The sequence below is a fragment of the Melanerpes formicivorus genome, unplaced genomic scaffold, assembly GCF_026170545.1.
Source record: "Melanerpes formicivorus ecotype bairdi unplaced genomic scaffold, bMelFor1.0.p_v2 SCAF_10, whole genome shotgun sequence".
Lineage (NCBI taxonomy): Eukaryota > Metazoa > Chordata > Aves > Piciformes > Picidae > Melanerpes > Melanerpes formicivorus.
The window spans coordinates 9090338-9114800 of NW_027142362.1; the positions used below are offsets into that span (position 1 = coordinate 9090338).

Below are 24463 nucleotides of genomic sequence, written 5' to 3' on the forward strand. Positions count from 1 at the left end.
AAATTCTCTCTTAATGAGGAAGAAAGTAAGTAGTAGAGATAATTTGAGGGCAGATGTTTTCTTAGAAAACTAGAAAGGCTATTGAAGTAAGACCTGGGGGAAAAAAACAACCTAAGCCTTCCAAAACAGGGATCTGAAAATGCTGATTGAAAAAGTTACTCATGCTTGTGTTTATTAAATCCATTGACTATATTAAGAGTTCTAGTAGAGTTCCATAGATTTTTTAATCATAGTAAGCATTTTAATTATGATAAGTACTTTAATCATGATAAGCAGAGGCCATGAAGATGGTCAGAGGGCTGGAGAAGCTCCTCTCTGGGCACAGGCTGGGAGGGTTTGGGCTGTTCAGCCTGGAGAAAAGAAAGCTCCGGTGAGACCTTATAGTGGCCTTCCAGTACCTGAAGGTGCTATGTTTCGGTACAGCTATAACTCATGCCACCATTTCTGGTTTGTTATGTACAGATGGTTTATGTATTACCAACATTTTGCTCCCTAGCCTTTGGTCCCAAATGCATGAAGCATTTTGGAGACATTTGCATTTGCCAGAAACCAAAGCTCCTGTTTAGATTCAAAGAGCCACTGCTCTAGTTGATCAATACCAGCAATCACAGACTCATAGAACTGCTGAGGTTGGAAGAGACCTTTGAGATCTTCAAGTCCAGCCACTCACCTAGAGCTAAGAATCCCAGCACTACTGCTGAGCCACTAAACCATGTCCCTCAGCACCACATCCATGTAGCTTTCAAACACCTCCAGAGATGATGACTCCACCACTTCCCCGCACAGCCTGTTCCAATGCCTGAAAACCCTTTCTGTGAAGAAGTTTTTCCTAATATCCAAACTAATCTGGATAAGTTAAACTCCAAATGGTATCTGGCAACAGTGATGTTGACAAGCTGGTGGTGGCAGAGCACTCATCTGTGGCTGTGTTCATTTGACAGTGACAAAGCCCCTGCATTTAATGAGCATTGTCAGATGACAGGGCATGGAATTAGGGAGCATTCAGAACATACTGGGTGTGAGCATTAATGGTGTTCAGAATTGTGCTAACTGCAATCTGTAAGTTTCACAAGAAATTACTGAAACTGGTGGTGTCTATATCTCTGTGTTTTATTGTGTTCTGCTCTCCCATGTGCACTGTCATTGCCACAGCCCCCAAGAATATTGGTTAGTTACCTCAAGTACTGTGTCCAGTTCTGGGCCCCTCAGTTTAGGAAGGATGTTGAATTGCTGGAACGTGTCCAGAGAAGGGCAACAAAGTTGGTGAGGGGTTTGGAGCACAAGCCCTATGAGAGAGGCTGAGGGAGCTGGGGTTGCTTAGCCTGGAGAGGAAGAGACTCAGGGGTGACCTTATTGTTCTCTACAACTACCTGAAGGGAGGTTGTAGACAGGCGGATGTTGGTCTCTTCTCCCAGGCAGCCAGTACCAGAACAAGAGGACAGAGCCTCAGGCTGTGCCAGGGGAGGTTTAGGCTGGATGTTAGGAAGAAGTTGTATACAAAGAGAGTGATTGCCCATTGGAATGGGCTGCCTGGGGAGGTGGTGGAGTCACCATCATTGGAGGTGTTCAGGAGGAGACTTGACAGGGTGCTTGGTGCCATGGGTAAGTTGTTTAGGTGGGTTGGACACAATGGTCTTGAAGGTCTCTTCCAACCTGGTTTATTCTATTCTTGTAACTTGCATTATTACAAAATCAAAGTGCTGAAATACTGAGCAGCTTTTAGTCAAACTAAGTTGGACCTACATTTCAGATGATTGGTCATATATAGATAGATGGAAATGTTTTAAGGATTTTGTGACTGGATCAGTCAAGCTTTTGTGCCAAACACTTAAGCTTAACTTCTTTATTGATTCAATCCCAGCTATTGCAGCTAGCAGCTCCCATTGTGTGGCTGTGTAAGTTTGTGCATACCCACTGATTCATTTAGAATTGGCTGGATGTAAAAATTGCAGGATTAAAGATGCCATCTTTAGTGGTCTTGTCACTTACTGCAGTCCTTCTGAATGTTTGAGTGTGCGATCAGTTGGAGGTCTGACCTCCAAAGAGATAATCCACACACAGACAGGCTGCCACTCATTCATCCTCTGCTGCAAAGTGATCAGGTATCACTGAGACATCTTAATGAAGGAGGTTTGTTGCCTTTTAGCTGTGTAAAGGACAAAATGTACCAGGATTTGTGCTAAGGGATGGTGGGTTTGTAATTGGTTGTTTTGGGGTTTATGCTTAAAAAAAAAACAATCCAGCAACATAGAAGACTCCAAGTCCTTAGTCTGCATGTTGAAATGCTGAGGCTCTCTAGGTCTGTAACATTCAAGTCTGTATTTAAAAACCTCATGACATAAAAACCTGATGTCACATCAGTTCACTAATTCACAAATTAGCAATAATTCACCAAATTCATAGAGATGATGCACTTAGTTCTGTGCCAAGTTTGGGGTTTGAAATATTTTTTCTTACAGTTTCTGTAAATCCAAGAGTCTGATTTCATTCAAATTGGCACCAAGGGCTTTTCTGAATACAGTTTGGGGGGAATTTCTTCTTTTCCAGGATATCCCCAGTGTGTCCGTGAGCATATTCCTGATCTTGCTCTCCAGCAGAACACGCAGATGGGAAGGCTGTGTGACATACTGGGTATGTTATGAGCTGTTGGCTGCCTGTTCTGTGTTGTGAGTGAAAGAGAATGGCCAATGAGGACTTTTCTTTTTGTGGTGGTGCTAACTATAGACAACAGAAAAGCTCAGAACTCATTTTTCTACCAGGGCGTTTGCTCCTGCCCACGTTATTCGTAAGCACAACATGCTGATGCTTTCTGCCCCTGTGGTAAGGTAAACCAGCCTCATCCTGTGGCATGCTGAGCACCACAAATGATCAGAAGTGTTTAGTGTTCTACAAAATTAGGTAGCTAATTCTGGTGCTCATTCAGCCTCACAGGGAGAGAAAGATGTGCTAGCAAAGAGCAAGCCCTTTTATAAACCACTACATTAGCAAACAAGGCAAAAGACATACATGTGGAAGTTTCTCCTGGCATTATAGTCCTCTTTTAAGCAAAGCAAAGAAGAGTATTACTTGTCAGTGACCCATTTCATTGGCTGCCTGGAATGACATCCTTTACATGATTCATGTCTATTTCAGCATCACTATTTAATGCCATCTAGTAAGTTTGTAACACAAATACATTAGATCCAGAAATGTACAGTTGCCTAAAATAATAATGTAATTGCCTTTATATATTATCTGGGCACTGATAGTGTTTTTCCACACTGCAGTCTTGGGTTTGGTGGTTTGGGTTTCTTTTTTTTGGTTTGGTTTATTTTTTCCCCTGTCTCTAAAATGGTAGTTAGAAACTTAAAGGGACAGATGGACAAAGTCAACACATTAACCAAGCACTCCTTTTCACTTCAAAATCCGTGACCATGAAAATTGGTTCTGCTGTAAACCAGATCATGAGTATGATAGTGCAGGGGAGTTGGAATGAGGTGATCTTTAAGGTCCTTTCTAATCCAAACCATCCTGTGGTCCTATGATGACTATTAACTAAACGGTTAACTAGATGAGCTGCTTTACCAGTGCCTGGCAGAAGAGCATGGCTATTTACCATACTGGCTTTATTTTCTTTACAATACTGGAGGGTTTCCTTGCTGCTGGTGACCTCCCGTGAGATAATCTGTCTCTGGAGCCCTGGAGTGTCCACAGGAGACTTGTATGTCTCTCTCTAGGGCAGTGATAAAGAGTAGTGAAATGTGCTGCAGCATTTTGTTCAACAAATTCTTTTGAGCTTGTCAAGTTTTGACAGTGCAGTCCACTCAGCACTATAGCCAACACTAGCAGGCAGGCTTTTTGTACCCAAGCTGCTACGTTGTCAGGCTCCCCTTGCAAATCTGAGTAAATGCCTTAAAAGCCCTGGAGTATGGGCTAAGAGTTCTAGGGAGCTGCTCTTCTAATTATCTTTAAAAGTTACATGATAATGAACTGTGTTACATAGAGGCTCTGTCAGGGCTTCAAATACAGGGCTGGGTTGTTGGATACTGAGCAACCCAGTGAGTTGTTTTCCTGCAGCAATATGGCAAAACAAAGTGAAAGAAAGGGAAATCTTATTCCTTGATAACGGCAGGCTCAGGATTTACTTAGTCCAACGTTTGTTTTGCTCCTGATTTATTCACAAGTGATAGCAGTTGTCCCTGGCACTTTCCAGGCTTTCTTCCCAGGGCCCAGTAAAGACAATGAAAGACTTCCTACTGATTTCAGCAGGAGCTGGATCAAAATGTAGGACTGTTTTTGGCAGTGTATTCTGTTGAATGTTGCAAGTCCCATTAATTCATTAGCTCATCTATTAACATTAATATTTGAGAAGAGCAGAGTTAGTTAAAATTTTCCTGAACAGCATATATTAAAGACTCTTGCTTTCTCACCTCTAAGTGTTTGTGTCTGTCAGCCCAAGTTGTTTGACATGCAGAAAAGCAGCTTTTCACACCGTGGTATTTAACTCGCTAATCTGCACAGTCACACTCTCAGCAGTGGTTATTAATGGTGTCCTACCGTGAGCTTTTGTGGGGACAGGACAAGAATAGGAACAGGCCATGCAAAATCCAGGCAGCATATGAAATTGCAGTTTCATCAGCTTTCTAAACTCAAGAGCTAGCTTTTATAATTTGCTGAAGTTAATGGGATGTATTTTTAAAGCAGTGAACAATTCCCACTGATGTTAATGTGAGTCGTGCCTATAAATCCCCCCTCACAACACTCTCAAAATCCTGCCCCCGATGTGTTCTGCAGATTGAATTCCAGCAACTAGCTATTTCTTTGGGTTGCTGACCTGTCTTCAGAGAAATGCTGAAGCCCAGCAAAAAGCAGTTGGAGCACTTGGATTTGGGAATTGCAGAGCTCAGTTTTGTTTCCAGCACTCTTTCAGGGAAGCCGTTTGTTAGCAGACAATGGGGGATTATCAGATTGCTGTTCTGAATGGACTCTACCTTGCTGCCAGTAATGAACATTGTGCCCCTTTGTTTTAGATGCCAACGTGGACGTCATCTACATCTGCCCCCTTCATCTGAGTGAGGAGTTACTGCGGTATTACAATAAACTCCTGGGTCTGCAGGCAGCTGTTAGATCTGGGAACCCCGAGGACATGGGTGACCTGCAGGACAGGTTCAAAATTCTCACCCCTGAAGCTACAAACAGCTTCCCTGTGAGTTTGTCTTCTAATTACTACAGCTTGAGGGATGCAGTAAAATTAAATTGGAAATTTTATAACTTGTAACGCTCTGGTACACATCAGTGAAATATTATTGCAAGTTTAAGGGCTTTACTGATTAGACTACTAGTTAGAGCACTGGAAATAAATATACTGGTTTAGCTTTATAGACTTAGTTGAGATAGTCCTATATTGGCTATTTGTAGACCACTTGTCCCTTCTCACTATATTCTGGGGACTGGGAACTTGATAGATTTATCTCTCTAAGGAAATCATAGCAATAAACCATTCTTATCACTCAAACTTTTCTCTCTGGCTAGCCCAGCCTTCAATCATTCATGTGTTTGTGGTGTTTCTTCCCACTGGATGCAATGCAGGACTTCTTAAATAGCTACTTAAATAACTTCTTAAATAACAAAGGAATATTAGTGCCAAATTTGTCGAGTCACTTTTAGGGCCACGTGGTAAAACAGGGTCTTAAAAACACACTTTAATGTACACCTCAAGCAGTGCTTCTGGAAATGCTGAGGGAAAGCTCAGTAGTGAGAACAATTTCAGTGGAATTTAGCAGCATTGACTGGGATTTTAGCAGAAGTGGAGAAGAATTGTTGATTGTTCATATTGAGTCAATGTTATCTTAGCTGAGATCTGATTTTTACGAAGCTTTGTGGTACATTTGTTATCTCCAGGCCCTATCCCTGAAGTCCTGCCCCTGTTTTCAATATGTATTAATAACTCTTTTAGGGTTTTTTTGTTGAACAAATATTTGTTGTGCCATAAGCTGATTGAAATTGAAGGAGGTAGAGAGGCTTTTTATAGATCATAAATGTGTTGGTTTTCAAGTGTAGCTCTCTAGCAGCATAGCAATCAGCAAAACACTTGTGTGTAGATGTATGAATTAACAGTTGGGGTCAGCTTAAAGTTAAGTGTTGAAAAATAGTCTGAAAACACCTCTGTGAGCAGAGCTCTTTGCTGTGCAGGGAAGGACTCTGAGTCAGAGCTGTCCAATAGTTGAAAAGAATTCTCTTCCATTTTCTCTGAGTTGGAGAAAAAGCATCAAGATTATATTTGTAGTTTTAGGAGCTGGCTTTCCTTTAGTGTTGCCCTTTTATTTGAATGCTGGAAAGCTACAGAAATCACAGCTGACTCTGCTGAGCCTTCACTTTGGTAAATCCTTGATAAATATCAGTGATAGATTTTTTTTCCTCTTAAAATGGTGCTTTGACAATTGTAGCTGTTTTGTCGCTGGATCTTGGGTTATTTTTACAGTACTGACTACCACATAGTGGAAGCTTTAAGAAGCCTTCTACATAAAACATGTTCAAAATACCTAAACCACATCATATGATTGATAAAAGATGTGCTGCTAAACATAGTTGGGCTCTCCTGGAATGGAAATGGCTTTCAGGGATGATTTTAGTTATGCTGGTTTGGCTGAAGTAGTTGTAATGTAAAAGCAGGTTGTTCCTTTTAAGCATCTCTCTAAGTCAGGTTGTCTGGGGCTCTGAGCAACCTGCTCTAATTGAAGATATCCCTGCTCACTGCAGTGAACTAGATGACCTTGAAATGTCCCTTCCAACCCAAACCTTTCTGTGGTTCTTCTGGGCTGTTTAATACAAAGCTCTAAATTTATTCCTACTATATGAAAGTGTGGCTTGAAGGCCACCTTAGCAAGCAATTTTAGAAGCTCAAGTCAGCCTTGCCCAGTTTTCTGCCTACTTGGATGGAACTGGATGGAAGGAAAATCTGTGGAAAAGACACCCAAGCACAGGTAGCCCTGTGCTCCTTGGTATCTGCAGAGGGGAGGCAGACAGAAAAGAGTGTCCATATACCATTGTCCTTAGGAATTTGCTACTCAAATGAGCTCTTGTGATTCAGTGTGTCTGGGTGATTCAGTGTGTCCGGGTGCAACGTCAGACACGTCCCACAAAGGGTTACACCCTGATTCTCTTCTAGCAGGTAGCTTTGCTCCTCATGATGAGGCTCATGTCAACATCAGTTTCTCTGAGAAGTCTGAAGACCAAGATTAAAACCATCAGGCTTGAGAACCAAGAACTAGCCTTTGGGTTAACTTCCTAACTATCCCTCGGTGCAGTCATGCTGGAATTCTGAGGATTCCTCAGTTCTGCATTTACCTGCTTTCACACACACCCCCCCACTATACATCATGGCAGCTATACCACTCTCAAAGCAGGAATGAACTAGATTTTACAGCCTGTTTGCTGCACTCCTTAATTAACTGTAAAATCCATTATTGAGAGACACAAAGCAAATCTCCTCCCTACATCACCACTCCTGGCCCCAGGGAGCAAGTGACCGGGGCTGGAAATTGATCCTGTTCTTTACATGGCAGAACTCTGCCAGGAGACCAACAGAACTGGTCATCTCCCTGCCTTTAAACCAGCTCAAGAGAAAGGAAACAAATGAATCAGAACATTAAGAGTTCATTTTAAATTGATGGAAGAAAAAAGACTCCAGGAAACTTTGTTGTTCTTTTTGCTCTTTTGTGATTCTCTTTGTTCTGCCAGAACTTTGAAGAGTATCTCGGTTCTGTGGCTGAAATCCTCATTGTTCTTGCAGTATGTCTGACTCTAAAGAGACATGGGCACCTTCAGGAGCTGCATGTTTGATACGAGAAGGCACTGAGGAGTTGACAAGATTCCTTTTGTCCTCTTCAAGGGGCTCCCCCATCTCCTTTTCTACCATCATGGAATCAAGGTTTATACTTCAGTCCCTATGAAGGAGCATCCAGGACTTGGAAGGAAAAAAAATGAGTTCTATCATCCTGGAAATCTCTAGCAAATCCAATTTTTATGCTGTCCTGAAAGGAATGTGTCTCTGACTAGAGCCTAAATTAGATGAAACCTCAATGTGAAGAATTTTTTCCTTTTCTTTTTCTGGTTATGCTTTTTCTATGGCAATCTACAGCAGTGGATGTCTTATTTCTGCATGATGTTCATTCCTGCCTGTCCCAACCTCTATGTGTGCATATGGAGAGATAATTAGCTTATCTGCTGGCCATGCATAGGATGTGTTGACAAAAAGAGTTTTGAGGTTTCATCTGCCACAACTAATAGTCTTGGCTTAATTTTAGAGGTTATAGCATCTACCATGAACAGCTTGTTCAGCAACAGATCTCCTTTCAAAGGAACGAAAAATTCCTTCCCCAAAGTTGAAACCTTTGTGCTTTAAGCAACAACGAAAGTGCCACCTTCTCCCTGAGCACTCTGCAGCTGCCTTTACAGTAGCTATCAGAACTAGTGTGTCATGGAAATGTATATCCCCAGTAATTTAATGTGATCAGTGAAAGCTTTTGTAACTCAAAGTGGTTTATTCTCAGAGAATCCCTTAAAATACTGCTGAACAGTATGGTGAAATACATTCCCTGCTAAAGGTAATGGGGGGGTGGGGAAAGGGAGGGTGGTGGTGGTGTGGGGGGTGTCTTCATTTTTGTATTGATTTTTAGGAGCTTTAGAGTTAAACCATGCCAGGAGTGTTGCTGAGATGAATCACTATTATCCAAAGGCCACCAGCCTCTCCGCCGACTGACAGAAGGATAATTCCGCCTGGATCAAATAAATACAGATGTGTAGTAATTAGTTCTATTCCCAGTGAGGCCATTTCCACCACACTAAAGATGTGCACGATTATGGAGCCTCACCCCAACAGCTTTTATCAATTTAAACTGCTAAGCTACAGGATAGGTCATAACCCAGCCTGCTATTAATAATGTATTTATTGTCTGCAACATTATAAATTAGGTTCATGGAAGAGAAAAGAACACCTTTTAACAAGAATAATGTTATCTCTCTACAGCAGCATCACATGTGCCTAGCCACTCAGCTGAAGTACAGTCCCAAGACAATCAAAAGGATCAAAATTCTTACCCAGAGCAGAGATGCCTACATTATTGGAGGGGTTCCCCACCAGGATGATTTAGCAGTGGCTGACATGCTCAATGTGCCTATATTAGGCTCGGTGCCAGAAGTGGCTCAGCTCTATAGGACCAAGTCTGGAAGCAAAAGAATTTTTGCCAGTGCTTGTGTGCCAACCCCTCCTGGAGAATCTGACATCTACAGCCATGACCAGGTAAGTGGGATGGGATCTGGAACATGGGACATGTGAGTGTGCAGATGTCCACTTTCACTTGAGAGGGTGCAAACTTTGTACCATTCCGTCACCTCTATTGGTTCAATTGGGTTTGATAAAATCATATAGGAGGTTGGGTTCTTTTTAGACTCTGACTGTAAGCAATTTGTATTCAAGTCAGAAAGTAATACAATTGTCATGATCATCCTGTGGTCATTCTTCAGATTATATAAGGGTGTTCGGAGCATAAGAGACAATTTGGAACATGAGGAAGGACTTCATGTGAAGGTGCCAGAGCCCTGGAGCAGGCTGCCCAGAGAAGTTGTGGAGTCTCCTTCTCCAGAGAGATCCCAAACACACCTGCCCATTGTGATCCTGGGCAAGCTGTTGTGGGTGCCCCTGCTTTAGCAGGAAGGTTGGACTGGATGGTCTCCAGAGGTCCTTTCTAACCCACACTGTGCTGGGATTCTGGGATTTCTGTTTTGGTCAACTTATCTCACTTTGTGTTGCTGCTCCACGGATGAACTCATTGCTTCAGTGAATCAATAGGACTGAAAACAGTGACTGAAAACAGAACAGGGATTAGTAGGAATCAGCATTCACTGAAAGCAAAAATGTCCTCTACTTAAGTAGTCAGCCCATTTGAGTTGAGGCTCACTGAGCATATCTGTAGCTGGAAGTTTACTTTCTATCCAGCTTAACATTGCTAAGTTTACCTCTCTTGTTAGCACAACTGGTATGAAATGAACAAAACATTAATTACTCAACTAAAATTGCAAGGCAGGAGAGTTTTCCATGTCATGTTCTGTCTGCAGATGTTTATTTTGCATTCAGTGCCTCAGGATTGCATTTTAGGAGCTGATTTTGCAATGATATGTCTAAGTGTGACCTGTACTGTTTCACATGGCTAGCAGGAAGAGTGAGGTGATTGTCCCCACACCTCAAACAGTGGTTTGGTATGGCTTGTCTAATTCTGCCAAAGACAGAGGCACAAATACACTGTGAGTGTATGTTACAGATTGGAGAGTGGAAAATTAATGCTTTTGTCTCATTATTTAGGTTGAGTTTTGGGGCCCTCACCACAGGAGTGACATTGAGGTGCTGGAGTATCTCTAGAAAAGGGCAATGAATTTGGTGAAGGGTCTGAAGCACAAGTCTTGTGAGGAGCAGCTGAGGGAACTGGGGTTGTTCAGCCTGGAGAGAAGGAGGCTGCAGGCAGACCTTCTTTCTGGCTCTCTACAACTCCCTGTAATGAGGTTGGAGCCACTTGAGGGTCAGTCTCTTCTCCCAGGTAACAAGAGTTAAGAGGAAGTGGCCTTAAGTTGCGCCAGGGTAAGTTTAGGTTGGACAAGAGGAACAATTTCTTCCCCCAAAGGGTGTTTAAGCCCTGTAACAAGCTACCTTGGGCAGTGGTGGAGTTACTCTCCTTGGAGGTATTTAAAGGCCATTTAGATGTAATGCTGAGGGACATGGTTGAGCAACCTGGTCCAGTGGAGCTTGTCCCTGCCCATGGCAGGTTGGGGGTTGGAACTAGATGATTTCTCAGGTCCCTTCCATCCCAAACCATTCTATGAATTCTATGGTTTAGCAGCAAACTTGGTAGTGTTGAGTGAACTGTTGGCCTCTAAGGCCTTAAAGGACTTTTCCAGCCTAAAGGATTCTATACAGAGAAATACCAGTGTTGGGGCTTGTAGGTATCCTCATTCTTCAAGAGGCTTTTTTCACATTGCTTTGCTTTTTATTAATCACCTTTAACACTGCAAACAACCCAAGCTGCACAAATACAATTCAGCTTCTCTAGCAGATGAACTAACTATATGATCAATGATCTGAAAAACAGCTCTTTGATTTATTGTTAAATAATTTATGTGCATCTAATAGTTTTGATTCATACCACAGTGTTATGGAAGTTCTAGCTCTGTTGTTTGCTGGTATGAAATATTGACATCTGAGGTTAAATAATCAAAGCAAGGTGCTACTATGTTAAAGCACAATTCAATTTTCACTTAAAGATAGCACATAATTCTTTATGATTGGTACAGTCCTTACAGTATTATTGATCCTTTGCATTACTGTAGGGGAGCCATCAGGACAAAACCAACACATTTATGGTGCTCTCCAAAGCCACAAATAACAGCATCTGGAACACACATGTAATTGTATTTTAGGTCAATGTTAAAACAAACAAACAAAAGTCTCCAAAGTGCCTGTGTATAAATGCAGAAGGCTGTAAGCACTGCAGCCAGACCTAAGAGCACTGCTACCAGATTCAAAAGCATTTGCAGTTTTAAAGAAGCTAATTGAATCCTACAGCAGCTGGGCAAAAGGCATTTGAAAGCCATTTAAATCCACGTACAAACACAATAAATAATTAGCATTTTTGTACAGCCTGGTAGCTCCTTGGTACATTTAGAACCATGTCAGGTACTCTCCAGTAGGAGAATTTCACGGATGTTTGGCTGCTGTTAGAGTCTTGCACAACTCTTCCTCACATTCTTTCCAAATAATGCAGCAGTCCATCCCCTCTTATTCCCTGTCACAAACTTTCACTGAGCTGCCCTGATTATCCAAAACCTGAGATCCTAATTGGACAAAAAGCCCTGAACAGGCAAATTCCTCTCTCAGAACACAACTCCATTGACCGCCAGAGGTGCTCACTGCAGTTTGGAGTCTGCCCACCGGGACTCAGGGATGGGATGAAATCCATATAGTCTTCATCCAAAGATGTCCAAATGCCTCTAACAACACAAGCATGTCTAAGAAACAGAAAACATAGTTAGAAAATTGCCTTCACTACAAGAAAGATATTGAGGTCCTGGAGTGGGTCCAGAGGAGGGCAGCAAAGCTGGTGAAAGGTCTAGGGCACAAGTCTTCTAAGGAGCTGCTGCGGGAACTGGGAAGAAAAGGAGACAGAGGGCAGACTTTCTGGCTCTCTACAACTCCTTGACAGGCAGTTGGAGCCAGGTGGGAAGATGACCTCTGCTCTGAAGGAAAAAGTGATAGGATGAGAGGAAATGGCTTTAAGTTGCCCCAGGGGAGGTCTAGGTTGGATATTAGAAGAAATTTCTTTACTGAAAGGGTTCTCAAACCCTGGAACAGGCTCCCCAGGGAAGTGGTTGAATCCCCATCCCTGGAGGTGTTTTAAAGCTGCAGGGATGTGGTGCTGAGGGCTGGTTTAGCACCAGCTTTGGTAGAGTTAGAGAATGATTTAACTCAATGATCTTAAAGGGTTTTTTCCAGCCAAAATGATTGTATGAAAATAAAGTCCATGTCCAAATATTTGAGAACTAGTAGTCTAAATCAAGGAGTAATTTAATTCTGTTGTAGTGCAAAATACCTTTGTGTTGTTGCTCCACAGCTGATCAGTGTGCTCAGCCAGCTCATCATTGACAACATGGAAGTGTGGTGTTGGTTGTTTAAAGTGAACAATGAAGCTGGAGGAAATGGCACTGCTTATTGTGATATCTCATATCTGAGATGCTACCACTGGGCTCAAGAGGAATGTCAGAGATACAGCCCCGAGATCTGGAGTCAGACGTGGGCCCACGTAAGTAACATAGGAGCAGTGTCTTGTTTGTTGTCATGGCTTCTTATAGTCCACTGTGCTTCATCCTCACAGAGAGCAGCTCTGGGGAAAAGGACCTAGAGGTACTTGTGGACAACAGGATGACCATGAGCCAGCAATGTGCTCTTGTGGCCAGGAAGGCCAACAGTCTCCAGGGATGTATGAGGGAGAGTGTGGCAAGCAGGTTGAAGGAGGTCCTCCTCCCCTTCTACTCTGCCCTGGTGAGACTATGTCTGGAATACTGTGGCCAGTTCTGGGCTCTGTGGTTCAAGAAGGACAGGGACTCACTGGAGAGGGTACAGAAAAGGGCTGCAAAGATAATTAGGGAATGAGAACATCAGGCTTTTTTAGTCTGGAGAATCGTAGAATGGCTTAGGCTGGAAGAGACCTTAGAGATCATCTAATCTAAACTCCCTGCCATGGGCAGGGATGCCTGAAGACTGAGGGTGGATCTCATCAATGCTTACAAATACTTAAAGGGTGGGGATTGGGAGGATGGGACCAGGATTTTTCAGTGGCACACAGTTGACAGGACGTGGGGTAATGGGCACAAACTTGAGCATCAGAAGTTCCATCTAAACATGAGGAACTCCTTTAAGGATGAAAGCACACTGTAACAGGCTGCCCAGACAGGTGGTGGAGTCTCCATCTCTGGAGACCTGCCTGGATATGTTTCTGTGAGATCTTCTCTAGGTGAACCTGTTCTCTAGAGGTCCCTTCCAACCCCTACTATTCTCTGATTCTGTGATCATTAGAACCAGGGGCCCCCAGATGAAACTTTTTATAAGCTGTCAGTCCTCAGCAGCACACAGTGGGATGAAGGCTTTACAGAGGTGTTTGGCATAGTTTGGGAATTGTGCCCTTGATGCAGCAGCCAAAGTAACGGAGACAACTCAGCTGCTGCATGAGGTTAGCAAGGTAAAACGCATCGCTAATCCTCTCCTGCATTCTTGTTTGCCCAATGGTGCCTTTGAAATGAGGCATCTAAAATCATTTTCAGATGGAATAGATTTTTGCTTTTTTACACAGATCAAACTCACCAACTACATGATTTTTAATCTGTTGCCTACTCCATACCAATGAGGAAAATCCGGGTATGGCATCTTAAACCGCTATGCAAATGATGCTATTTGTAAGTATTAACATAATTTACTGCTTACAGTCATATTCTCATTTCTAATAATTCCAGGAGAATGGAGACTCTTTTCACAGTGCTCCTAGCCTGCAGGATAGTCTTTCATCAAGGAGCTGAATTTTTTAATAACCTGCCAGCACACGTTGTGTATGTGGCAGCCTTTGCCGATGACACAATGTCTTCATTATCAAAAGAAACAGGTCTCCATACTGTAATAGGACATTAAAGCATGCCTGTGCTCATAAACTAATGCTTTGATGTTTAAATGTGTGTCATTACAATGGTATTCCTTAACAAAGGATGATTTTAATCCTCTGCTCTCAATGGCAGTACTCAGTGGAGACGGCAATTCGTTATGTATAAAAAAGGTCTCCTGCTCTACAAGAGAGGGTTCTCAGAAGGTAGGCAAATTTGCACACCCCCACTCCAACAAGATGTTCAAAATGGCAGCAAGTTTTAAACCTGGTCTGGATTTTGGGAAGCTTTCCTGCTGACTTCAGGAAAGGAGATCAAAGGAGTTATTCCTTATGTGTTTTCCAACTTCCATCAAATGTTTATGTTTAGGAGCTTCTAATAGGATGATTCCTGGTCGCATCAAAACCCAAGGTAAATGCAGTGTGAAAGGGAGAGCAAAGTTATCACCATGTCCTTTATCCAGAGGCACTTAGCCGTGAAAGAACTAAAAAGCACTGAAACAGGACCATTAATGCTAACACTGAGTAATAGGGAAGGGAACAGTCTTTAGCAGGGCCTGTTGTGACAGCTGAAGGGGTGATGGTTTAAACTAAGGGAGATTCAGACTGAAGAGAAGGAAGAAATATTTTACACCGAGGGTGGTGAGACCTTGGGCCAGGTTGCCAAGAGAAGTGGTAGAACCCCATCCCTGGAACCATTCCAGGTGGTGGTGTTTGGGGCTCTAGTTGCAGATGTCTCTGCTGAGTGCAGGGGGGTTGCACTAGATGAACTTTAAAGGGCCCTTCTAAGCCAGTCACTGATTTATACCAGCAGATAACTAGATCTGGTGACTCAGGCCTTCTGCACCACTGACCAAGATGATGGGAGCACAATGTGGGCAAATTCTCCCAGCTTTGAATTGCAGAGAGCCCAGTGGCTGGCTGATGCTCTGTACTACGGTGGCTCTCCAGTCCCCTCCTCCATGCTGCTTGACTTGCACAGAGTGAGGGATCTTTAGCAGATCAGAGAAATTAAGCCCTTCAGCTTTTATAGGATAAGCTCTGTTTTATAATGTGGAATTATTTTGTACTTGTCAAATGTAACAGAGCTGTAATCAGCTCAATTTGAAATTTTAATATGCAATATAATTCAATCAAACAAAAATTTCAGACCAGTTCTGACTGAATTAAAAAAAATCCAAAGAGCTATAATGAGTAGTTTATGTAAATTAAACAATCCTTTCTGGATACATTCCTTCTGGCTTTAAAACCATTACATTAGGAATGAATTTGGCACAACAGAGAGAAATATCAAATGCTTATTGAAATTAAGACATTTAAATACCAATGAATATTTAAACTACAAATAGTCCTCTGAATGCCAGAACTAATGAAGTTGAGTTTCATGTATGGCCTTTTCTGCAGTTAAAATGTATTACCTCACAACCCCTCTCAATCATGTGGAGTCTGAGGGATCCCTTAGTTTATGCTGTGCTATTTCCCTCAGTTAAGTATTTATAGGATCTTTCTCCCCACCTAAACACCCACTGCAATGAAATATGCAGGAGTCTAAAGATCTCTGAGACCTCAAATATTCTGTCTTATGCTGCTGAAAATAGCAAACAGCTGTAAAAGTTACTGGTGAGGAAAAGCATCCTGACAAAAAGAATCCTTAGAAAACCAGGCTGAAAAGTAGTCAGGTTGTATCTGGCTGCAAATTTATAATGTTTAGTCCAACACTTCGTTCCAGAGTGGTAGGGGTTGCAAGGGACCTCTGGAGATTGAGTCCAATTACCCTGCCAAGGTAGGTTCACCTAGAGAAGATCATACAGGAACACATCCAGGCAGGTTCTGAGTGCCTCCAGAGACGGAGACTCAACCACCTCTCTGGGCAGCTTGCTCCAGTGCTCTGTCATCCTTAAATTATAGAAGTTCCTCATGTTTAGGTAAAACTTCACATGCTCAACTCTGTGCCTGTTGCCCCTTGTCCTGCCACTGGGTGCCACTGAAGAAAGCCTGGATCCATCCTCCTGACACCCACCCTTGAAGTATTTATAAGCGTTGATGAGATCTCCCCTCGGTCTTTTCTTTTCCAGACTAAAAAGGCCCAGATTTTCTCTGTCTTTTCTCCTAAGAGAGAAATGTTCTCGTTCCCTCAGCATCTTTGTAGCCCAATTCTGTACCCCCTCCAGCAAGTCCCTGTAACTTTCTTGAACTGGGGAGCCCAGAACTGGACAGAGTATTCTGATGTGGTCTCACCAGGGCAGAGCAGAGGGGGAAAAGAACCTCCCTTAACCTGCTTGCCACCCTGTTCTTGGTGACTTCATTTTAGGACTGAAAGTACCACCTCAAACTCTTCAGAATCCTTAAAGTCCTCCTTCCTTTCTTAGTGTTGCACTTTTTTTCTCCTTTTCACATAAAATAATCCAGGGCTATGTAGAGATCCCATCTTCTTGTATAACTAAATCACTAGATACCATCTCTAGATGAAATTGCTAGCCAAACTAATTTCAGACTTCTCTTTTATTACCCTATGACTCTTTAATTAACCACCAGGATCAGCTGCATGATAGTTTACCTATCAGCAATCCTAAAGGTAACCAAGATCAGACTGAAAACAAACAAAACTGACAAAAAGGGATGACTGTGGGGATAACAAAAAAAGATCTGAAAATACAAGAATAGAACAAGACACAGGAAACCAAGCAACAAATATTCCCTCAATAAGCTGTTATAATTGGCTATAGCTACAGAACCATTTCAAAACTCTCCATTAAATATCTATTGTAGGAGAAAAAAAGCTATTTAATGTGCTTGGGCAGCCTCCTGTTTAAAACCTCAGAGTGTCTGAATCTTATTGCCTCCGGTTGGGTCATGGTGGTTTGTCACGGCTTCTTTTCTTTATAGACTGTATCTTAGTTAATTCACTTAAATGTGTGGGAGGAAATCAGAATCTTTTTCAAATGGTGGCAAAATCCAGACAAGCCAACTGAGTTGCATAAAGCAGTAGCCAGACTCTGGTTGCAGGATTTTTACTGGCATAAAACAACATTCAGTCACTGGTTGTTTTGAGTGGCATAAAGTGATATGTAGACTCTGGTTGCAGGATTTTGAGTTACATAAAGCAATATTCTGGCACTGGTGGCAGGATTTTGAGTGGCATAAAGCACAGACTGAAGGAGTTGGGGCTGTTCAGTCTGCAGAAGAGAAGGCTCCGAGGTGACCTAATTGTGGCCTTCCAGTATCTGAAGGGGGCCTACAGGAAGGCTGGGGAAGGACTTCTCAGGATCTCAGGTAGTGATAGGACTAGGGGGAATGGAATGAAGCTGGAGGTGGGGAGATTCAGGCTAGATGTGAGGAGGAGGTTCTTCACCATGAGAGTGGTGAGACCCTGGAATGGGTTGTCCAGGGAGGTGGTCGAGGCCCCGTCCCTGGGGGTGTTTAAGAGCAGGCTGGATGAGGCTCTGTCCAGCCTGATCTAGTGTGGGGTGTCCCTGCCCATGGCAGGGGGGTTGGAACTAGATGATCCTTGTGGTCCCTTCCAACCCTGAATGAAACTATGAATATTCAGACTCTAATTCTTTTGAGTTGCATGAAACAATACTCAGACACTGGTTGCAGGATGTTGAGTGATATAAAGCAATTATTCAGGCACTGCTTGCAGGATTTTGAGTGGTATAAAGCAATGTTCTGGCACTGGTGGCAGGATTTTGAGTGGCATAAAACAATATGCAGACTCTGGTTCTTTTGAGGGGCATAAAGAAATATTCAGGCTCTGGTTGCAGGATTTGAGTTGCATGAAACTATTCAGACACTGTTTTCAGGGGTTTGAGTGGCATAAAGCAATATTCAGACACTACTTGCAGGGGTTTGCATTGATTGCTCCTGGAAAATTAGTTTTGAAGGCCAAGATAAAATGATGCAAAATGTTGGTTAGTTCTTGGAATTAAACAATTTTTTATTAACTTCCAGAAGTTCTGTAATAAACTTTGTGATTATCTGAATCAGGATTAGTGTGAGATTTGTAAGTGGTTGAGTGCATTCTTTCTAAGGATCCTGAGGCTTACATCCCATATCTTGGTGCTTTCCTGAAGCCAGGAATTCAGAGTAAAGAGAATGTTTATAAATGGGTTGAGTTAAAATCAGCCATAATAGTGTCAAATTTTAGATATGTGGTGCTGCCAGCCCACTCATTTCTGACCGCTTTTGAATATGTTGTAGCTTCCTAGCACTGCTCGTTCCCTTTCTGCCACCTGTCCCATTTTCACTGCTCTGATCACAGCATCACAGAATGCCAGGTTGGAAGGGACCCCAAAGATCATCTGTTTCTACCTCTCTAGGTGATAATGTAGTTGAAATGAGCTGGCCCAGCACCCTGTCCAGCTGAGTCTTGAAACTATCCAGTGTAGGGGAATCCACTGCTTCTCTTGGGAGATAATTCCAATGTCTAACTGTTCTCATGGGAAAACATTTTCTTCTGTAGTCTACCATTTTTAACACTGCCAGCTTTGTTTGAGGGCAAGGCTACATATATTACCCAAACTGGAATAAATTGCAAGCTATTTAATTAGTCTTAATAGAAACACCTAAAGTCTTCTGAAGGCGCTCTGAAGCGCCGCTGCTGCTGCTGTTCCTGCACACACTCAGATGCAGTGTGATATTTTTTGCAGCCTGAAGAGGGCCAGAAACACTGTCGGATACCCAGGGAAAAAAAATGCATTTACAGCATCTTGACAGGCTTTTAAAATTGCTTCAAACCCCTATGATGTTTAATAGGAAAAGACCGCAAAGACTTGAGGAAGAAATTGATTCCCTATAAAGCAATTCAGCTGCAGGTTGTTTGAGTGCGCTGTCAGCAAGATATCCTGAAGAGTTTAATACGAACTGTATCTGCAAACAGCCCATAGTACTCTTATTCCCTTTATTAATATATATTAGCGTGTCTAATGTTCCAGGTGATGTTCCAGGTGATTCCCAAACCTTAAGTAAAATCAAGCCTGCTAATCGGATCCCTCGGTTAAATGAAAGCTGCGATACCCATTCCCGAGGCTTGCAATAATCAGATCCGCAAGCTGTTGGGTTGTATGTCCTATTGATTTAATATGCTTCTAATCAGTACATAAAGCTATAGGCCTGCAGTGTTAATTTTTCATATGCTTACAAAGTACCCTTTGATTTTCTGTCACGCGTTAATTACAGCGTTTTGCCATTAAATAGGAAGCTTTGTGTAAACTAATTACTAGGTAATCATTGTCTACCGCCAGCGTGCTGTTTGTACCTTTTATTTTATTCTAAAAATGCACAGATCTCGCAGTCTGGAACCACTATACCTTCCAGCCATTAGCTCTCACTAATTCATAGCATTATTGTGTGAAGATTGTAGGAGTTGTAATTGTTGTGGTATCAGTGCTGTTAATTACCGGAGTAAACAGTTGAAATGGTGCCAAGGTCTATTGTACAAGGCAGAGGAAAGGAGGTTTAAATGTTACTTCCACCATCTGGGGACTGGAGTAGAGGCAAATGCTAGAAAACAGCAGTGAGGCAATATCAGAACTTCAGCTCCAGGGTTTTAGGCCATATGGATCCAGAATATTTTTGAATCAATTGAATTTAAGTGCCAGTTTGTAGCAATAACAGCGTGGAAGGAGAGGAGAGAGCAAGAGCACTAAAGGAAGCCGGAATCCGTTAATGTTACAGCAGCCAATAAAACGCCTGCTTGGATTATTTTAAAAACGTTTATTTTGCTGAATTCCCCCCAAACTAACACAGAGGCAACTCAAAAAGAAGTTTAACTGTGTGTTGATTGTGAAAGACAAAGCAGGTTTTGTCTGACGATTCCTGTAGCGTTACAGCTCAGCAATTCAGACCAAATTCCCGGGTAGGCGAAGCTGGATCAGCTACATCGGTGCCTTTTAATTTTTGCAATCCCATTTTTTTTTGGAGGGGGTGTGTGTGTGTGTGTGTCATTAGAATCCTTTCTTCAGACATAACAAGCCCAAAAGGGACTGCAGGTGAACAAAAGTGAACGAAATTTAGACAGCTCAAACGAGAGAAAAAAAGAAGTTAATGAGGAAAATGTTATTAATCTGCAGGCATCTAAATTTGTTTGGCTTCTAGTGAGATCTCTGCTGCATTCAAATGTTCCTTTACCTCCTTTTGTACCTGGCTTTACAAAGGCTGAGTTTGAAAGAAATATGATTTTTTTTTTGGGTTTAAAAAGGGGGATTTTTTGAGGCTGGTGACATTTCTGTTCCGTTTTCTCTGCTCTGAGGGGAAGTGCGGGGAGCCCTGCAAGGTAAAGGGCTGCAACTGCACAAAAGATAATGGGGCTTGTGCACAAAGTAGCGATGCACGTGGAGTAATTGGGGATCCAAAAAAAAAGCACATCATTGTGAAGAACCTTATCCTTTTATGCCCCCAAAAAGCAAGGCACATGCAGTAAATTTGGATTAAAAAAAGGAAAAAGCAAATTATTTAATCAAGTTCTCATGTGATGCCCCAGAATAGCAATGCAGAGGCAGTCCTTTGGGAGTTAAAAAAGCAAATTGTTTCCCAAAATTCTTCTTGATGCCCACTCCCCCCCCCCAAAAAAAAAAGCAGTGCAGTAATTTTGGATTCTAAAACAAACCAAAAAAAAGGGCACATTATTTAATAAAGTTATCCTTTTATGCCCCCCCCCAAAAAAAAAAGCAATGCAGATGCAGTCATTTTGGATTGGAAAAAAAAAAGGAGGCAAACTATTTAATAGGAATTATCCTTTTATGCCCCAAAATAGCAATGCAGGGGGAGTAATTTTGGATTGGGGAAAAAAAGATAAATAAAAGGCCAAAATATTTAATAAAGCTGTCCTTTGATGCCCAAACTAGCAATGCACATGGAATAATTCTGGGTTTAAAAAAAGCAAAGTATCCTTTGGTGCCCCCCCCCAAAAAGGCAACTGTGGACCTGGAGTCATTTTGCACCGAAAAGGCACATTATTTCCTAAAATGATCCCAATCTCAAATGAACATGCTGTGCATCAACACAGAACTGTTCTGACAAGCTCCCAGAGCTTTCAAGATTCCTTTTTTTCATTTCTCTGCCCGATTTTGGGCAGCCGAGGCAGCTGAGGATTTCATATTCGATCTCCCTCCGTAGATTGTTTTGTGAGGTGGCGGGGATGAAAAGCGCTCCCGCAGCATCTTGCTGCCGCCAGTTTGGGAGCATTAGGGAGGAAATGGAAAGGATCTCTCTTGCTAAACAATCCTGGTTTATTTATTTTTTATTGGTCTGTTAGCAGATGTTGAAGTAGTTCGGGGCACAATGTAAACATGTGCTTTTGGAATGGGAATGGCAAAGTATACAATGAAATAAGCAATTGGGAGGGTTGTGGGGTGGTTGTGGGTTTTTTTTTGTCGTCGTTGTTGGTTTTTTTGTTGTGTTGGGGTTTTGGGTTGGCTTTTTTTTATTTTCAGACTGGGCCAGTAGGGTTTTGTTTGGTTTGGTTTGGTTTTTCCCCCTTTTTGTTGTGTGTGTGTGTGTGCGTGCATGTTGTTGAATTTGGAATTAAAAAGAAGTGCTTGATCTTTATATATTGAAATCCTCAGCGTGGAGAGTGACAGCATGAGCCAGAAGAGAAAACCATGGCCCCATGTGGTGTGAAAAAAAGGAACAGCAGTTTAAGTGCTGGAAAGTTGAAAGAGAACTAACCTTCTTGTTCTCCTACTGAAGGGAAGTGGCTGTTTTGTGCTTTTGTATTGAAGCATAGCATATGTGCCTCAGCCTGACAAAAAAGCCTCTTGAGTCAAAAGCAACCCTCGTCCTGTGTGCTGATCCAAAGCGAAGGCCGTGGTAATGAGGGACGGGCTCTCAGGAAGCAGCGAGGAGATAATGCTACATAAGTGGAGAATTCTGTGCACTGTTTTCACCATCCTACTTAATGCAAGTCGCAGGCACGGTGAATCGTTTGCCATCCAGCTGAAATGGGCCATTAGCTATCAGGGAAAATTGTCTTTGCTACTTTCAGCAGATGGAGCAAATATTTTACAAAGCAATTTTACATACGAAAAACATTTGTGTTCCTTGGTAATGATGGCTGTTTTACATGATGCTGCCTTCCATCAGAACATACTTTTCCAGCTAGTGGAAGGCAAAATTGGTACTTTTTAATTTCAAACTTTGCAGTTAACAGGGAAATGCCCAGGCTTCAAAGCAGGTTGCAAACTTTTAAGCAGATAAGGGCATTCACTGTGTCACTTCCAAAAAAAAAACAACCCCACCCCATTTCCATCTTTGTAAACCTCTCAGACTGCTTTGTTCTGTGCAGTAGGTTGTGGTTCTGGCCAGCGTGCACCTGCCTGAATGAGGGGGGAAAATAGCAAATCAGAACGAAGGGGAAAAAATCAACAAACCTTAATTTCCAGAACAGGACCTAATGAAAGTTATTTGGACAGCAAGACAGCACTACTGACCTCTTCCAACACAACCAGGTTTACTGGTGCTGCTGAGAACATCAGAGTAAGTTGGATTGGATCAGTTCACGTCCAGGCAGCTGGAATAAGTTATCCCAGCTCCACTGATCGCAGTGTGAAGGATACGTGGTATAACCGGTATGAATTGTCATGGTGCTGCTGAAGTGGCATAAATTGCCCCAGCTTCACTGACTTCAGCAGAGATGTGGCAGTTTGTATTGCTGAGGATCTGTCTGCTGATTTCTTTCCTCTCTGGCCCAGTCAGCTTTACTTATTTGGAGTTACTTTCTTCACTCTATTTGCTTGCAAGGTCTAAGTAATTTCCTTTCCCTCTGATTTTTAGCTAAAAAGCCTTAGGTCTTTCTCATGCATTCTGCTCTGCAGCCTCTTTCTGTCCCCAGGTCTTCCTATTTCTATTTCTTCTTTCTGTTTATTTACTTCTCAACAGGCTTTTCTTTGCTGACTGAGCTGTCTCCAGTAGATTTCCTACCACTGCCTTCAACATATGCCCCATTTGGTCCTCATTTTTTGTGGCAACTGCTGTTTTAAGGAAGCCTTTCAAAATTCAGCTTGCAAAGAAAGGGAGAAGTTATTATTTTGGGGAGAGGGGGGAAAGGGGGAGGGGAGAAGGTGGTTGTTTTTTTCCATGCTTATTCATTGTTATAAAATAATGCAAAACAGATTTGGATAGATTTAAAGATTCCTGCATAAAAATTGTTGTTATTCACTGCTGTTATCCAGATTTGTTCTGTACCTTTTGTAATAAATCTACATGGAAATGGTTGCTCACTACTTACAAAAAAAGGTGCAGAACAGGTTTGGATAGATTGAAAGATTTCTGCATGACATAAACAGTGTTTGGACTGCTTCTTTTTTTTACTGGTACTATGAAACATCAGCTGAAAGATTTGAACAAACACTCCCTGATTCCATTGAGGCTACAGTTGTGAATTGTTTGGGGCCCATATCAAGAGCTCAAGCTCTTCTGGAGATGCTGTCCAGTTTAAATCAAATTAGCCTACTGAGCCCTGATCCTTTTGAAAGGTTTGGCTTGATGAATGAATGTTGGATCTGGGCTTGAATTTGCCTACCAAAACTCCCTATAATCAGGGTGATTGCCTTTTGAGAGCTTACAGTTGCAAACCCCCTTCAATTCCAGGTGTGACTGCCTTCCACGAACACCTTGACTATCTAAGCATTGCTTCATAAAAGTTGGCTTTGATCTCACAAGAATGTTTCTCAGATACCTTTGAATTGGTGATTTCTTTAAAAGAGTCTTTTGTAAGCTGACTGGTTTTGACACACTCATCTGTCGTAGTCAGTGAGTGCTGAGGGTGCTTTGAACTGCAAAGTGCTCCTGGACTGGTCACTGTTCATCTGTGTTGTCCTAACAGACATCCTGAGTTCATTCTGTGCTCAAGTCCCCTTCCAATGCTATCTGACCTCATTTAAGCAAGCAGCACCGGGTCTGTTGAGGAAGTATCACTACATTTCTTGCCTAACGTCCATTATATGACAGAGAGTATCACAGAATGTTTTGGATGGGAAGGGACCTTGAAAGCTCATCTAGTCCCTGCAGTCAGCAGGGATATCTGCAACTAGAGCAGGTTGCTCCTGACCTGGAATGGTTCCAGGGATGGGGCATCTCCCACCTCTCTGGGCAGTATTTTTTAAAGCATCTTTCTCTCTTTGTGTGAGGTAGAAAGAACAGCTGTCCTTTTTTCATGGCTGAGGCACAGACAGAAAGTCACTTTCCTGAGGTCTCACAGGCAGACTGAATCCAGAAACAAGATCTGTCTATGTCTTCTACACATGAAGTTGGTCTCTTAATCATATAATGATAGAATTGTGTTGGTTGGG

General features: G+C 42.3%; 1 protein-coding gene across 1 annotated transcript in view; it reads left to right on the top strand.

Annotated features, from left to right (window-relative positions):
- The window catches only part of IQCH (IQ motif containing H), an 83144-nt gene that overhangs the window by 24573 nt on the left and 34108 nt on the right, over window positions 1-24463 (top strand). The window contains exons 11-14 of the mRNA XM_068143543.1: window positions 2548-2631; window positions 5010-5185; window positions 9008-9280; window positions 12639-12827. Coding sequence (XP_067999644.1) covers window positions 2548-2631; window positions 5010-5185; window positions 9008-9280; window positions 12639-12827 — 722 coding nt within the window. The remainder of the gene's footprint in view (window positions 1-2547; window positions 2632-5009; window positions 5186-9007; window positions 9281-12638; window positions 12828-24463) is intronic.